The sequence below is a fragment of the Equus przewalskii genome, chromosome 16, assembly GCF_037783145.1.
Source record: "Equus przewalskii isolate Varuska chromosome 16, EquPr2, whole genome shotgun sequence".
NCBI classification, from domain to species: Eukaryota; Metazoa; Chordata; class Mammalia; order Perissodactyla; family Equidae; genus Equus; species Equus przewalskii.
In genome coordinates this window covers 26950322-26967953 of record NC_091846.1, presented here as the reverse complement: position 1 = coordinate 26967953, position 17632 = coordinate 26950322, and the positions used below count along the sequence as shown (strand labels likewise).

The 17632-nt window shown below is 39.3% G+C and overlaps 1 protein-coding gene across 34 annotated transcripts in view; it reads right to left on the bottom strand.

Moving 5' to 3' along the window:
• ENOX1 (ecto-NOX disulfide-thiol exchanger 1) overlaps nucleotides 1-17632 on the bottom strand; it is a 536764-nt gene that overhangs the window by 174474 nt on the left and 344658 nt on the right. For all 34 annotated transcript variants that reach the window (XM_070578360.1, XM_070578374.1, XM_070578365.1 and 31 more), the window contains one exon: nucleotides 16759-16896. In XM_070578360.1, coding sequence (XP_070434461.1) covers nucleotides 16759-16896 — 138 coding nt within the window. The remainder of the gene's footprint in view (nucleotides 1-16758; nucleotides 16897-17632) is intronic.

Sequence of the window (17632 nt, the reverse complement as noted above, 5' to 3'; positions counted from 1 at the left end):
ACTCTGCTCACAGCCTCTGCCTCCTCCACTCAACGGGCCCGCCAGCAGTTCTTCAAGCAAGTCAAGCCGCTTGTGCCTGCGGGGTCCTCTCATAATTTCTTCCAGAGCTGGCTCCTTCAGATCCTTCAGGATCTCAGCTTGAATTTTATCTCCACACAGAGGCTTTTCCTGATTACGTGAACATCCATGGTAGATTCTCCCTTTGATGCTCTATCTTTGCAGAATCCTATTATTTTCTTCATAGTAATTATTAGCATGTGTAATGATCTACTTATTACTTTCTGTACTCTCTCTCTCCACCATCAGAGTATGAGCTCCGTGAGGGCAGAAATAACTTTAGCTCTCACAGTGAAGGGTGGTCAACAGATAAGGGAGGAAGGAAGGAAGAATAGATATTGTCCAGCTATGAAATTAGAAATAGTATAGAATTCCTTAAATTGGGGGTAGGGGGATGTAATGTTAATTTAAAAATCCATTTGTTTTTCTTGAGAATAAAATTTTAGTTTCAATATTTTCCGCATATTTTGGCTTTATTTTTACATATATATTAAAAAATCATAATACATTCTGCCTCAAAAGCTACTAATTTCTTTTCAAATTTGTGTTTTCATTCAAAGCATAAAATAAATGACTCTCCTGAGAAGTATTTAAAAGAAATCCTTTCTCTGTATTCTTTTCTCTGTCAGCCAAAAAAAAAAAGACAGTGTGAGGCTACTGGAGTGGGCTGAATCCCCTATCTTGACCATTATAATTTGGTACCAAGGAGTTTGAGGCAAAATTTGATATTTTGCACTAGTCATTATAAATAATTCATATAAAAAAAGTGAGCCACAAATAAGAGAAAAGAATAGGAAGCATTATATGTTTTTGAATTGCTGCTGGAAGGAAGTTCATTTTCAGCCAAAACACTCCTTTGCTTCACCCCTTTGCCATGCAGTTGGTGGAAGCACAAGTAACTGGCAACAAGAAACTTACATATTCTTAAAGTGACCTGCTGTGGGTACTCAGGCCCAAAACCTGACAAAAGATAATCATAAGCCTTTAAGGAAGGTACTTCTTAATTTCTTCTTTTCAAATAGGAGAGAAAGGGGGCAAATGGTTTGTACCATTCTAATATAAAGTACATAAAAGGGACAAGAAATCAGAGGCAAAAGATTCCTTTAATACACATTTATCGACACACTAATGCATGACATGCACTGTGCTGGGAGGCATAGGGGTACAAAGATGAATAAAATACAGTTTTTTTCCTTTAAGAGACTTATCATTAAGTAGAAGATACAGATTGGGTGGATGGAGGAATGGATACAAGGAAGGCAAGAAGGAAGGAAGGGAGGGAGGGAAGACGAATGGACAGATGGATAGCTAGATAGATACAGCATAAGGAAAGGATGAATGACTGAGCATGGTCTTCCAGGGAAAGAAAAGTAACAAGAATGAAAAATGAAACAAGGAAGAATCAAGGAGACTCTGATTATAAATGTGAAGAAATGAACATGGTTTGTTAATTCTTATCCGTATCTCAGTTGCCTTGTGAAATATCAATAGACTTTTCCTTTATGGCAATATACACAAAACTCTTACAACAAATGAATGAAAAGTTTAGTCTCCTGTTTATTAAGTCTTGTGCTTAAGCAGCCAAGGTTAGAGTTTAGCTGTTCTTTATAACCAGTCATATCATCCAGTGAAAAATACAATGGCATTCCCAGATCTGGTGTGCTCTTCATCTGGCATGGTATAGAACAGGCAAGAGTGTCTAAAGGATTCATCTCAAGTTATCAAACATGGAGAACACAGGTGAGATACATTGTTCTGTAAAACTTAACTAGCCCCTCTTCAGGCTTCAGTCTACTCTCCCACAAAATGAAAGGACCAGATCAGTGTTAGCACAAAGACTTCTTCAAGTTTACGCTGGTGTTGGCTGCGCATGGACATAAGACACATTTGCTACTCTGGAGTAGGTCACTAAGGTTTAAATGAAATACTGCATGTGAAATCTCTCTGAAAAATTCAACACTAAATACTAGTATGAGATATTACTATCTAAAGTCCTTTCTAACTTGTAAATCTGATTATTTCTACTGAGTTGGTGCTATTATCTTCCCATACAATGGATACCATATTATAATAAATCCTTAATTATCTACATTTCAGTTATTTTTTGCCCCAAGTCCCATTTTCAAGACTTGTCCCAAGGTTATCATTAACATGACTGGGACAAGCATGGCCTTATTTACTTTTCCTTCCTAAGCATGGAGACCAGCAGGAGGCCATTTAAAACGGAACACCGAGTTTACTCATTCAAAGGAGGAGCCCGTCACGCGTAGACTGTGCAAAGCCGTGGCACAGATGCTGTGCTGGCCCTCTTCCTTCGTTTAAGCGTGGGCTCAGGAACAGCAAGAGCCTTCCAAAGGGAAATTGTGAGAAAATGTACATTTATGGTCCCTTCCTACTCACATTTTTATGAAGCTCCTAATTTTCTTTAAGGAACTGTAAATTCTTAAGTCAGATATAGCCAGGATGAAAAGCAACCACAAATGTAAACAAGCAAGGCCTCTTATTTAGGATTTTAGATGGTCTGTATCCTAGTTACCTTACATGATAGGAAAAACTGAGATACAAAACATCTTACGCTCTTCCCAAGATTGCTTGAACTGAGACCCTCCAGTTTCTAGCATCTACACTCCTGCTCATCTTCATGTTTGCCCTCAGTGATTGGTTATTCAGCAGACGCCACTGCCATGTCAAAGGCCCTGAAACTGGCAGGAATATGTCCTTCCCTCTCTTGCAACTTGTTTCTTCAAAGCCTAGAAAGATTAAAGTTCCTTACAATGATTCTACATCGCTCACGTGGCTATACGTGTGATTAACTCCGCAGGTGCTCTCTGGATCCATTAAAGAACAAATACACAAACAAACAAAAAACACCATCACCAGCAGAAAGATTACCTTAATTATAGAGATACTCTTCCTGTGGTTCCTGTTAAAAGTTACCATCTCGCTTTATTTCCTCAAGGTATTACCTGGATGCTAGTCACTCTAGCATTGTGCATAGCAATACCTTGTGTTCTTGACTTTCAGGATTTTCCCAAATCATAGAATTTCAGAGTTTTAAGGGAGCCTGGACACCCTCCCTTGACAAGTGGGTATGGCAAGGCCCTCGATCTGTGCAACTGGCCCATGTCACTTAGCCACCACGTGACAGAGCAGAGGAGGAATCATGCCAAGTCTCCAGGGCCCTCAGCACTCTGGTTCCCCACATGATACTGACCGGCTTTTTCTGCCCCTTCGTGCCTTCCTCAGTCTTCTCTGGTCAGTGAGGGCCTGCTGCATACCAGGCTCCTTTTCTCCTCTTGCAGAGCCCCTGGCCTGCCCCTCTCCTGGCCAAGTCCCAGCAAGGATGACACCGAAACCCAGACAAGAATGTCATCACCATCTTCCTCTATTATTTTCCTAAATTGCTTTTTTCCTACCCATGACTAGGCAGTATTTCTCACAGCTGGGGATGAACAAATTCAAAAAGATGTTCTCAAATACATGGTTTCCCAGAGAGAGGCCACTGAACTTTAAAAATATAAAATGAGCATTTTTGAGTGATTGCACAGCTCATAAAAATGTCTCTGGTTAGAACCTCGTCAGCAATAATTCACTCTATGTGGGGGTCCCCCGCGGAGCTTTAGTCACCTCCTGTTAGGGCGCTGAGGCCTGTTTCTCCTGCTGAGATGGAATAAATGACCAGGAAGCATTAACTGATGGAGGTCACCAGAGTCCCATCCAGGGAAGTGAGGGATATTTCTTTAAAGATGCCCTTGTGGTTGGAAGGACTTAGTGACCTGAAAGACTACGGTATTTCTCTCCCCCTTGAGGATAAAGTGTCCCTTTACCCGACAGGAGTGAACTTCCAGAAGCAGACCTTGAAGGTCAAAACTGCATCTTCTATGACAGCAAGTAAATGCCCCTGATGCGGAGGAAAACATGGTTTATTACAGTCCAAGGATGTGTGTATTGATGCCCAAGACATCTTTTTTCAAGACGAAGCCTGATTATATGAGATTATACACAGGGCTTGAGCATAGTAGATACTCAATATGTGATTTTTTAAAATTTGCACCTATACCTACCTTTTAGGTACTTTTCGGCTCAGCTACTTTTACAAAAAGATTTCAGTTGTAAAACTGTGTTGTAGTTAAGACCACAGATACGGGGCATCAGACAAGCTTCCCTATCCCTCGCCAGGCCAAATGGGGTACTTTTTTGTTTCCCCACCAGCCCAGCTCCTGAAGTGCTTCAAGGAGTTGTATTCTCAGATTTTCAGTGGTAGTTTCCAAGGCCTCATGTTTCAGAACATCTGAAATAGTGCCCTGAGATCTACAGTCCAGGGAACGTAGACACAGGTGACTTGTGAAAAAAACTTTGAGCAATACTGTCTTAGAGCTACAATTTATGGGTGTGCTCTGGGCGCATGTGGGTGCCGCCACAGGGCTTTAGAGGAGAATGGTTGTCACTGCTTCCAAAACGGGAGAAAAATCAGTCCAAGAGAATTGTTTTTCACAGGGGCCAAGTCTTCTTTCAGAAGAAGTCATCCAAGGCCACTCTTCTCCCCTTCTCTACTTTTCCCTAAACTGCTCTCCAATGAGGGTAAAGCAAACTAACACGTTTGGATCCCTACAGAATGTCCCACACTTTATATTACCAATTCTGGAAACTGCAACAATTCCCTGATGTTGTATTATTATCTCCCTGTTTATAGACCAATAAACTCAGAGAAATTAAATAATTACCCAAGCTTGCACAGCTCAGGGAAAGAGCCTAGCTTCAGACCCAAGATCTCAGGCTCTGAAGCCTCCACCTGCCTCTTGCAGAGACAGTTCTTCAATTTCTACGGAAAAGAATTTTTTCTTTTGCAAATACCCTGGAAAGGGTCTGCATTTATTGCGTTATCAGCTAACGTTCCTCCCCCCTTCACACCTTCCAACCCTTCCAACTTCCACCTTACCCTCATCAGCTCCTTCCATCCTGTGAAGCCCCTGTAAATGCTCCTATCTTCTTTGTGCCCTGTCTTTTCATTCCAGCCACCTGCTGAAACCCAACCTGGGTAAAGCTCACCTTCCTTCTCTGGACCTGCCTGCTGGGAAAGCATAAAGCTGCTGGAGAAAATCACGTAGGCTCTCAATTAGTGTTCGCCAACCTTACTATATTTCTATAGTCAGCTCCTTCTCGGTCCCCTAGTGAATACCTTCCAAGGTTCCCCCTTCTCAAACTTTCTATTCCTCTTCAGCCCACTTAACCTCATCAGATGACCTTGCCTCCTATTTTTCTGAGAGAATAGAATCCTTCAGCCAAGAACCCTCTCCACTTGTGTTAGCAAATTGACAAGCCCACCTGCTCTGGATTCTGTACTTCCCAGAGAGTGAATATTTTAAGTTGACCCAAGTCCATCTTATCTGTGTTAATCACTGAAAAATCTGAAGTTTATTTTTTTCTTTAGGAGAGCTTTCTTTACTTACTTTTAGACTGAAACATAATGTACATATTCTCCCCATCTTTATGATTGTTTTTGGTCACTGTCATAAACTGGAGGGCACGACCACCATGGCCTTATTTATAGCAGTTTGCTTTATATTACTAAGTTATTCCTGGTTACACTTTAGTACAAATTCTAAATCACTGGACCTCAAATCCTACACTCATAAGGCTGAATGGAAATCTCCAGATTTTAAGCACAATAAAAAATGATACACATAAAAATTAAATAACTGAAATCTTTTCAATTTCAATGTAATACAAAAAATCTTTACAATTACCACTCATCCCACACTATGATGTATTTCCACCTAAAAGAAAATAAATAAATAAAATAAAATAAAATAAAAGTGTAAAGATGGGCTGGATTAAGGCAAAAACATAGGGGGTTTTGCTTTAGTCATTTCCCCCCAAATCCTGCTATAGTGGAAACAGTTTAGGCAGACAGACCTGGATTTCAATTCCAGCACTGCCTCTTTCTTCCTAGGTAATCTTGGGTAAGCTAATTAACATCACCCAAGCTCAGTTCCCTTATCTAGAAAATGGGGGTAATAATATTTAGCTAGAGGAGGATTAAATGAAGCAAAATATTTAGAGTATTTGTTACATATGAGGTGCTCAGTAATTGGTGGGTTTGTTACTATCCTTTTCAGCATTCTTAGTAAAATCACTCATATCACCGCCTCAGATATATACTAATTATGTGCCTAGGGAACCCACATATTTTACAAAGACTTTGCCTGCAAACTTCTGCTTCCAGCCATGAGGAAGTAGCAGGGATGGAATTCATCCTCCTGCCCCAAACAACTAAAAAAATCTGACAAAATATATGAAATGACAGTTTTCAAGCTTTGGACAACAGGAAGTGCAGGACAGAGATTATTGAGAGAAAGGAGACAGATGAAATGAAACCTGTGATTGTCCCAGTCTACTGTCTAGAAAGTTTCCAGGATTTAACTCAAGAAAGAGAAATCCAAACAGAGCCTGAGGGGTACCTGAGTTCAGGGAGGCCACGGCAGCTGGAAATTATAGGAGGGCACTGGAGGGGAAGAAGCCAATCAGAGAGCGAGCTCTGGAGATCTTCAGAGGGTTCCCCTGCAGTCTTTGGCTGAGTACTGATCAGGCATGTGGGGGAAGTACTAAGGCTGAGGCTAGAACCATGGGAAACGAGCAGGTGGAACCATTCCCAAAGCTCACAAAGGGCTAGAAATAGATCGAATTCCCATTAGCCAGGGAGAAGAAACCTTGCGATATACTGGGGTAGAGTTCCCAGATGCGTCTTGCCTTAGAAGTGGGACAAAAATATCTCCAGTCTCAAGTCTGCCCTGGACCCACTCACCCAAATTGAAAAGCGAGCCTTGAAAGAATTAAATGGTTTCCAAGGAACTTAACTGCATCTCAGAACAATCTCAAAAATATTTAAAGGAATACAAAAAATCCGGCACATAACAATGTAAAACTCACAATGTCTGGCATCCAATAAAAATTACCAGGCATGCGAAGAAGCAGAAAAATATGACCCATCATGAGGAGAAAAACCAATCAAAAGAAAGAGACTTAGAAACATCACCGATAAAATAATTAGTAGATAAGCACACTAACACAGCTATTATAAATATGCTCCATATGTATAAGAAGGTAGATGAAAGCACAAGCATGACAGGGAGAGAAAGGGAGGATAGATTTTTATAAAAGAAGAAACAAGAAGTAATCAGGAAAGTTAATGCTCAATTATGAGAAAAATAAATCACAGATGTCAAATAAGGGAGCTGATGGTTGCGGCTACCCTTCACATCTCACCATCAATAAAGACATAACTGTACTTTAGAATGGTCTAAGGGCCAGGTATACAAATGACTTCCAAAATTTACACATCTTTATATAATTATTTATATAAATGAATCAAATCATACACTCATTCACCCATACACTCATATACTCAATATATAGTTATTGAGCACCCAGCTCTGTGTTTCATGAGAAACACAAATGAATTAGATATGGTTCTTGCCCACATAAGTGTACAGTCCAGTGCAGTCTATTAGATAAACAATAGCCTAATTATATAAGTGCATAATGTGATATATCTACAACTCAAAAACACAGTATGTAACACATAGTAAATGATAAGGCTGCAGAATAACAACAGGAAACAAGATATTGAACAGGAGAAGTCACTATGCAATTATTCCATATTTACAAATAAAAGGCTTTGACATTAATTCGAAACAAAGATTTGATACACAGAATATGCGTGCATGTGTGTGTGTGTGCAAAGGATAGGAACACACAAATTGATTTTCATGTAGGAATTTAACTATTTGGTTTTTCTCGTGTCCTCAGCTACATTAGAATGCCTACTATGGGGGCAGGATACAATTTTCCACTATGGAATCCAAATATTTCCCTTCAGCTCATGGAGCTGGTAAAGGCAGCAAAGCTTCTCTATTCCAACAGAAGAAAAGGAAAACAAGATAATTAGGGAATGGGTGCTTGTGATGTATATGCACATATACCCATTATGTATTTGTATGCAATATGTATATTCTTAATATATCTATCATGTGTAAATATACATACCATTCTTTTAAAATATTTTCTCTAGTTTTAGTCTAGTGGGTAAGAAAGTGACTAGGATAGTTCAAAATGCTAGTTAAGCGGTACACATACCAGAGTATGACAGAACAAATAAAGACTAAGCTAATTGAGAGAACTAGTATAAAATTAAAAAAATATATTTGTTGTGACATAAACAGAAAGAAAAAAATTATGCATTGATAATTCAGTAGAAGTCAATGTACAAAGTAAATTTTTAAAGCAAATAAGTTTATATTGCTTCAGTCCATGAAGGAGAAAAATGATTATATTTCAAATGACTATATCATGTTATGCAAGCATTTGAAAAGGAGTGTCATTTTATAACATCTCTAGCCAACAAGGATACAGGGTGTTGTCACCTGTGGAGAGTTATCTGAGCACAGGCCTTGATTTGTTTTAAGTGATGTCAATAACCTTATCTAGTAGACAGTACAGGCCCAAGCAAATATTTTTTGGAAACAATTTTCTACAGATTCTTTTATCTCTAGAAATACTGTAGACACACACATCATAAACACAGCACTCGAATGAAACCTCCAGCAGGGCATGTGCATCTCTAGCACCTACAGCAATGCCTGACACACAGTAGGTTCTCAATATTTCGGTCCATATAGACAGATCTAGGCCATCTACCTCCATAACCTCTTTCTGGACTTCCAGAAGCTTTCCAGATGCATGGCCAGACGCCTCTGCTGCCACTCTTCAATCCAGTGCTTATAAACCAACTTGGGTGATTTTTTTTCTCTTTTAAACATGTCAGAGGTTACTTGTCTGCTCAAAATCCTTCAATAGCTTGCACTTCAAATAAAATCTCTACTCCTTACTTTGGCAAGTATGATCTGGCCCAGCCAACCTCTCCAGACTCATGCAAAGTACCAATCTGCCAAACCCACCCCATTCCAACTATCACCTCTTGCCCAAACACATCCACCTTTCATGTCCTTGAAAGAAGCAAGCCCCTATCACCTTGGGCCTTTTTTTAAAAATATTGGTTTCTGGTTTCTTACTTTTTTTTTTTTTTCAGGTGACGAAGATTGGCCCTGTGCCAACATCTGTTACTCATCTTCCTTTTTTTTTCCTCCTCAAAGCCCCCCAGTACATAGTTGTATATCCTAGTTGTAGGTTCTTCTAGTTCTTCTATGTGGGACACTGCCTCAGCATGACTTGATGAGCGGTGCTAGGTCCATGCCCAGGATGCAAACCGGCAAACCCTGGGCCACCGAAGCGGAGCACATGAACTTAACCACTCGGCCATGGGGTCGGCCCCCACCTTGGGCCTTTGCACAGGGAACTTTCTGCTTTTAGAATTTTCTCATCTTCCCAAATTCCCCTTTTCTTCCTGTCCTTCCCTCCTGCTACCTGCATAACTCTAATTTATCCTTGGGGTCTTAGCCTAAACATTACTTCTTCAGAGGAGCCTTTTCTGCACCCTCCCCCCAATACCTCCACACTAAGTCAGGCTCCCCGTCCTTCTTCTGTAATGTCCCACAATTATAATTAAATAAGCATTTGCAGTTATTTGCATAACATTTGCTTCTTTAGAAATATGCATGCTCCACAGGAGTATGACCTGTCTGTTGTGTAAATTGCTGTTTCTCTAGAGCCTTGTAAAATATGCTGTACATTTTGAATCTTCAGTAATATTGTGATGAATGAATGAATATACCAATATACTGTCCTAATGTCTTGGGGAGAAAAGGGTAAACAACCAAGAAAGGGAAACAGAACTGTCAAGAATATATGAAATCAGGTACATAAATTGTGAAACATAAGTCAAGGGCCTATTTGCTTTCTGACACTTGATAATGAGAAATCTTTCAACAAGATGGAAAATAAAAACAAAAGACGACTCTGGGCATCATGTTTTCGACAGCCCAACCACTATACAGCAGGCTATCTATATCCTCTTAATCACGCCTGTGTCAGAGGGTGTCACCATTAATATCTGAAGTGACTAAAGAAAGTTTGCTGGTTTGAGTATTATTTTCATTTTACAAACAAGAATGTGTGATGGTTTATCAACAGACAGTCCATCTGAGTGTCTCTGTGAGCTGATAAGATGGTTTCAGGCATAGATTCCTACATTATGTTCTTTTTATCTCAGACTCCTTCTCTCATTTCAAACCTTAGAGCCCAGCAATGGACAGGAATCCAGAGAGTCAAAAGAGATGAAAAAGGCCCTGGCCCCGTGACCAAGTGGTTAAAGTTCCACATGCTCCACTTTGGCGGTCTGGGTTCAAATCCCTGGTGGGGACTTACTCCACTCACCAGCCATGCTGTGGTGGTGTCCCACATACAAAAAAAAAAAAAAAAAAAACAGAGGAAGATTGCCACAGATGTTAGCTCAGAGCCAATCTTCCTCAGCATAAAAACAGAGAGAGAGAGAGAGAGGAAATAGATGGAGAAGATATTTGGAGACACAATTGGAGGTTAGGCTGACAACTCAGTGAGCAGCTGAGGGCCTATTTCTAATTTCATAGCAAAAGCGTGGCCAGGGGAGAAAGGTTCCTAGGTCATCACTGCCCATTCATGTGCTGTGACTGCCAAAGCTACATCTCCATCCACCCTTCTATCACGAGCTCTAGACCTTAAATCTGAACACGTATCACATGTTTCCTTTCAACGGGTTCTTCAAATTCAACGCATCCAGAAAGAAACTTGCCATCTTCCCCCACCCTTCTTTTCTAGCCTTCCCTATCTCAGTAAATGACCCCACCATTTACACAGTTTCCAAAGCTAGAAACCCAGGAGTCACTGTTGATTCTTCACTCTCCTTACATTCTATATGGACTCAGTCACCAATTCCTACTGTTTCTATAATTAAATGTCTGACGAGTCCCTTCACTTCTCTCCAGGTCCACTGCCACGATCACTATTGCCATTACTGCCATTACTATCTCTTATCTAGGTAACTGCTCCAGCTTCCCATCTGATCCCCTTGCTGCCAACCTTTCCACACTCCCATCAGCTCTCTACAGGACTTACAAAAGTGCTCCGTAAAAATACAACTCTAACCACAGCACGCCCCTGCTTAACACTCTTCAGTGACGTCCTCTAGCACCTTCTGTCTGTTAGGAGCAGAACCACTTATCATGCTGATTTGTATTTGCTTATTTACTCTTCTCTGTTTCTCCCACAGGCTCTAAAATATGAGAGTAAGGTCTATGTCTTGTATTCCCAGTTGTCAGCATAACGTCTGGCTCAATAAATCCCAGTTAAAGAGTGATGCTTCCGGAGATGAAAGGATTTAACAAATGCCTCTTCATATCTGGGCATATTAAAGAGGATAAAGGTGTTCCTGGGAGGATTAAACAACCCAAGAAGGAAACTAGAAAAAGATATCCTGAGGATGCAGAGTGGAATTAAAATGAGTGGAAGCATCAGTGAATGGGAAAGGGGAAGGAAGAGGACAAGAGGCGACTGTAACCCATCTTAGTCTCCCCATGAGTTACAAAGCTAAGCTCTTCTCAGAGTGGCAGGGAACAGAAGCAGTGATAGTGAAGTCAGAGCTTCTCAAGAAAAAACAGCAAGGTATGAGCCAAGGAACAATTCAGAGGGTTCACAGATACTTGTCGGTGTCAAGACACTTTTTTATTGGCTCCAAGTTAATCTCCGATAAGGCATGTGGCACCATTTTGTATATACCCTTCCATAGCTAATAGGGAGTATGATGCTCTTCAGAACATGCATTTGACATATGACAAATGGCATGCTAAGAAACCTGGGGTAAAAGATACTTGTCACTTAAAGTCAATAACAGCTAAGGAGAAGTTGCCGACATTAGGAAAGGAGATTTCAAAAAGTTTAGAGAAAAGCAAGGTACAATCTCATAGCCAGCGAATAACCAGAAAGTAGTACCAGTTCCCGTGCAGGCCTGGGCAAGAAACTTAAAACCTGGGGACTCAGCTGCTGCTTTTCAACTCTTCCAGCTGATGATTATAACTCTGGAAAAGAAGCCAGGGTATATAGGAAGGGAGCAGCTGGTCACACAGATGGTGTCAAAGCTCAGAATTTGATATTCTGGATTTCAGCTGATGACACCAGAGGTGGGGGCTCCTGGAAAGTGACAACATGTATCACAGAAAACTGAGAAGGAGGTTTCAGGCAACACCTGACCACAAGAGAAGTATTTTGAAATTTGAGATTAGAGAGCAACACTGTTTAGCGAAAACAAACAAAGTTGTAAACTGGATCACAGGGTGGATATCATATATGGCAGAGGAAGACAGGTGGTAGTGGAGAAGCATCTCCACAGTCGATGGGGAAAATCTGGTTTAGATGGTTATATGCTAGCGTCATGAGATGCTAACAGATATTTTCTTAAGGGCTAAGTTAAGTTTGGGGAATCCTACATACTAGAGGCCACTCTTTGAAACTGCATGTTGCACATTAGCGTAGTATAGGCTCTGAGGAAATGCTCAAAGAAAGCAACTTACTCACGGTAAACCCAGAGTTTGCCATGGTTTTTAGGCCACATAGATACTTATATGACGTCCACTCTAACTAACAACAACTGTGGGACACTGATGTTCCAACAGGCCAGTTTAGAAAACCTGGATCTATACAGTGCACAAAGTATTGATAATAAGAACAAGTCAACAACAACAACAACAACAGCAAAATCCCACAAAACTAAAAATACGGGGAGTAAAATAAACATGAAACAGTAACATAAGCAGGTAAATATTATCTCACAGATAAACCAAGACACTGGAGTAGGAATTTAGGGCTGGAGTAGAACAACATAATGGTGTGTTTTGGATAAAAGAAACAAGTGCAATGTAATGGCCTCAGCAGCACTTCATATGAAGAGGGTAGACAGGGAAGTTCACCAAAGTGGGAATGGGATCGTGCTGGGGAACATCGGGGTGATAATAAAAGGGGAGAAAAAGGAAAGAGGCGTAATTGTGGGAGCTCACAACACACATCAGAAAGGCACGATGTGAGAGTAATGAGTGATTGATTTCCTGGGAAACCCCTTTGATAAAATCAGAGGATATGAAAAATGTGTGCCTTGCTTTGCTGATAATTTTAATCTCTCAATAAATAGAAGAAGTAGTAAGGAATGGGATTTAGTGTCAGTTTAATTTTAACAAATATGGGAAGAGTAGTTGGCCATTTAGAAATATCAGAAACTTTGGGAGAAAGCCAAGTGCTCATAAAATCCAGCCTCTCCATAATCCTGTCAGAGATGTTTTAGAGGAGATTTCTTGGAAGGAAGGTTACACTAAATAATCTTTAAATCCCTTCTGAGACATTAAAGACTGCCTCTAACATTCTACAGCCACACTGAAGAATTCCAGAGGCGGCTGGCATGAAAACTGAGTGAAAGCAACATTCTGTGGCTGACTATGTTGGGAAGAAACAAATACACTACACATTAGGTACAGTAAAAAGAGTCTAAGATACTTCATGTAAATATACTATAGAGCTGTAAGAACTGAAACAATGTGTTGCTGGAATAAAGTAGATTAGTAGTACAAAATAGATATTTCAGAAATGGAGAAAAATATACATAAGAATTGATTTTCTGATAAAAGAAGGAAGTAAATCAATGGAGGCAAGGAAAATTGGGAATACATATCAGCTTCTAGAGTGTGAAAACCGTTCTGTATTTAGAAATAGAATAAAGAACTCACAGAGGAAAAGTTAAACATAACTTTTTTAAAAAAATAAACAGACATTTAGAGGCAAAAGACAGACTGGATAAATATTTTTAGGAAATAGGAATGCCAAAGATCAAAATGCTTACTTAACAATTAATGACCAAACATAAACCAATAAAAAAAATCACCAAGAACATTATCTGATAAATGGATTCAGTATAAAAATAATCTATTTACAAAAGAAGAACTATGAATAGAAAATGAAGGGGGAGAAGGGAAATAACTTTCAAAGGGTAGTTATAAAAGAATTTAAGGAAAAAAAATAGGATGCCATCTTTGCATATCTAACTGGTAAACAGTAAATACATATGTATATATTGGAAATTAATTGTCCAGTACTTAACAAGAAACTCTAAAACGTTCATTTCTTTTGACCTGCTAATTCTACACATAGTAGTCTATCTGAAGGAAATAATTCTAATTGCTGAAAAGCTCTATGCATAAAAATGTTCAATGTAATATTATTTGTTAAATAAAAGAGCAAAAAGGAAGAAGAAATAAGAGTAATATTTAATACATACTTACTATGCTCAAGTACAATGCAGCTATTTTATGTAAGTTATATTTAAATCTCACAACAGTCCCATGAAAGAGATACAATCATCCTTTTACAGAGAAGGTAAAATGCTTTTACATGCTTGAAGAGATTAAGTTCTCCAAAGAAACTGGGCTAATAGGAGTGAAAAAATGGAAACAGCCTAAATGTAAACACCAGAACAGTTAAATAAACTGAGGAAGATTTATTCAATGGATTATTTAAATTTTTTAAAATATTAAACTATAAAATAGAAAAATAATTTCCGATACGATATTAACAAAAATGCATAATAGAAAATTTTATATTTAATATGGTTAAAATGTTTGCATAGAGGAAAGACTGGAAGAAAATACATAAACGCTAACCAAATAAAACAGAACCTGACCCTGAACATAATGTCAATGAGTAGCTTCGGCTAGTGGCCCTGAGAACAAAGTGAGTTCAGTTCAATCGGCAGACTGGGAAAATGAAGAAGGGATGCCCAAGAAGACCCTGGAAGGCTCAGAAACAGTTTAAGCAGTTTGGCTAATATAGGAGACAGAGAACGTAATTCAGGGTAGATACGGTAAATCTCCTATAACGAGTAGGACTGTAATTCTTGTCATGGTAAGTTGCTGCGAAAATCATAAATCGGTCATGGTTAAAATGTCAGAAGACTCAGAATCCTAAGAAAAAATAATGAATTATTGAGGTTGCAGCTTACTCTGGAAGTCACACAACATTTTCTGAGAGAAGTTAGAGGTGGAGACAAGAGTAATTTCGGCTATATGAATATTTCAATTAGGCAGTTGGGAAAATTTGAGTGGAAAAATACAAGTCTTTACTTTCAAGTTACTAGAAAGAAGCATCTGTCTAGATCAGCTTTAGGGAAAAACGGTCTGGATAAACACAAGTTCAGACCACAGAAAATGTCATTTATGTACATACACACACATCTCGCCTCAGACTAATCTTCAATTGTACGGATTTTATAGCATTTTGCAGAATTTTATAAATATCTTAAGTATAATGTTTTATAACTCAATCTTTGACTTTTCTTTTTCTGTCGCCCACTTTCCCTTGTCTTCTGTCCTCTCTCAAGTTCTTTCTTGTTATATTAAAAAAGAAACCAGATATTTATTTATATATGTATGTATGTGTGTATACACATATATGTATGTATATAGGTACACATGTGCACATGCACACACACATATAAAATTTACTACTGCTAGCTTAGAATTTTATATCTATGGCTGCTATTGACAAATAAACAAACAAATCCTTGCTCAACTCAGCACAAAGTCCACAGGTCTGTGGGTGCAGAACTCAGCAACTCTCCAAAGACAATTGGTTTCTACTTAGTGCATACCATCTACCCCCATCTAACTTGATGGGCAAAAGTGAATTGTTCTTCTGACATTATAACAATGATTGTGATATAATAACTGACTGTCACCTCTGCATTGCAAATTCTGGGAGGGCAAGGACACTGTCTGGTTTTTTTTTGACTGCTGGAGCCCTTGCACCTGGACAGTGCCTAATGAATATTTGTTGAATGAACAAATGAGTGAGCGAGTGAGCGAGTGAGTGAATGTTGCAAGTCCTATGTATCTTTCCACACAGCTCAAGCCCCACCTCCCTATATCTTCTCTCAGAGCCCCAGTGATTGATCCTTCAGGAAATGACTACATTACTAGCCTGCACCACTACTTCAAACCTGATTCCACACATTACTTTCATTGCTTTCTTTTTTTTTCAATTTAAGGAGACATGGTCCTCAAGGACACTTACATATGTATACATTTATTCTATTTCCCAAAGAACTTGTCACAGGCCACACGAAAATTCTCAATAAACATGTATTAAAATAAATGATGAAATCTTTTAAATGACCTTCTACTTTGTGACATTTCTAAACATTTTCCCTATTGAACACATTGTATTATGATTCCAAAGTGTACTGGAAAGAAAATATGGAATTTAGTCAGTTGAGCTGGTTTTCTAGGTCTGCTACTTCGATGCTGGAAAAGTCACCTAAACTCTGGTCCTCTGTTTCTCTGTTTTTTAAAATGGAAACATTAACGAGAGCAGCAACAACAAGTAACTACCTATCTCAAAGAGACGACTGGGATTAAACGGCATAATGTACGTGAAGGACTTTTGCAAATTGGAAGGCAAATATTAGCCCTTCCAGTTACCAAGTTAAAATATGAAATTGATGTTGTAGCGCTACAGATGATGGATACTGCGTATGGCTTTTTGCTGAGAACAGATATCAGGCAGGAGAGCAAGGTGATGAGGAAAAGAATCTCAAGTACAACCTGCCAAACATGCCCCAGTCATAAATCACAGAGCATGCCCAACACTTGCGGGCAGACAGATTACTGGGCACCTGTCACCCACACCCCTTGGCACTGCTGCCAGCATCTTCAAACCCAGGAGAAAGCTTACCAGACACAAGCTGCTGTCCAGGCAACCCCACAGGAACCATGCCCAAGTTATTCATGGCGGTGGCCCAGGCTGTGGGATCTGTCACCGACATGTTGAGCTGGGTCGTGTCTATCGCTATACTCCCCAAACCATCGGCTGCTGCAGAGAAAAACAAACGACGACTTAGAGTCAATAGGCAAGGGTGTTTGTTTGAAAGGAAATCACATTTCTAGAGATGTGAGGCTTCATTTAGCACATTCTCAAACCACGAAAAAATAAAGCACTGTAATCTACAGCAATGTTTTCTCCAGACGTAAACAGAGTTTCCGAATACACTCTGGGAGGAAACTTAATGACATGTACTTTATATTATACACAGCATGCCATTAAGGAAGTACCCCTGGAAAAAACTAAAGAACCGCTTTCTCCTCCCAGTGAAACAACCTTAGTTAAGCTCCAAGGTTGAGAGGCAAAGCGGGAATACTCTCTTGGTAAAACAACTCAATTGGCTTAGTAGACAAAGAATAAATATATTCAACTGTTTCTGAGAGTAATTAAGAGAATCTCTAAAAACAACTGTCAAGTAGTCAGACTGGTCCTGACTGAATTTATTAAGTGTTACTTTGTAACATATTCCCTCCCTTACAACAAACTTTTGACATCATCACATTAAGGAAATGCAGGTGTCTGACTAAAATGACATTCCAAAATATTTCTTATAAGCACAGACTTTCATAAAAACAAATAAATAATATTAAAAACAAATAGCACAGAGCTATAAAAAAAACCAAAAACCAGCAAAACATGTCAAATTTGACTTAATGCTCTCTGATAGTCACTAGTTCCATGGCCTGATTTCTTTGAGGACCCCAGGCTGCCAGTTCAATACATGCTT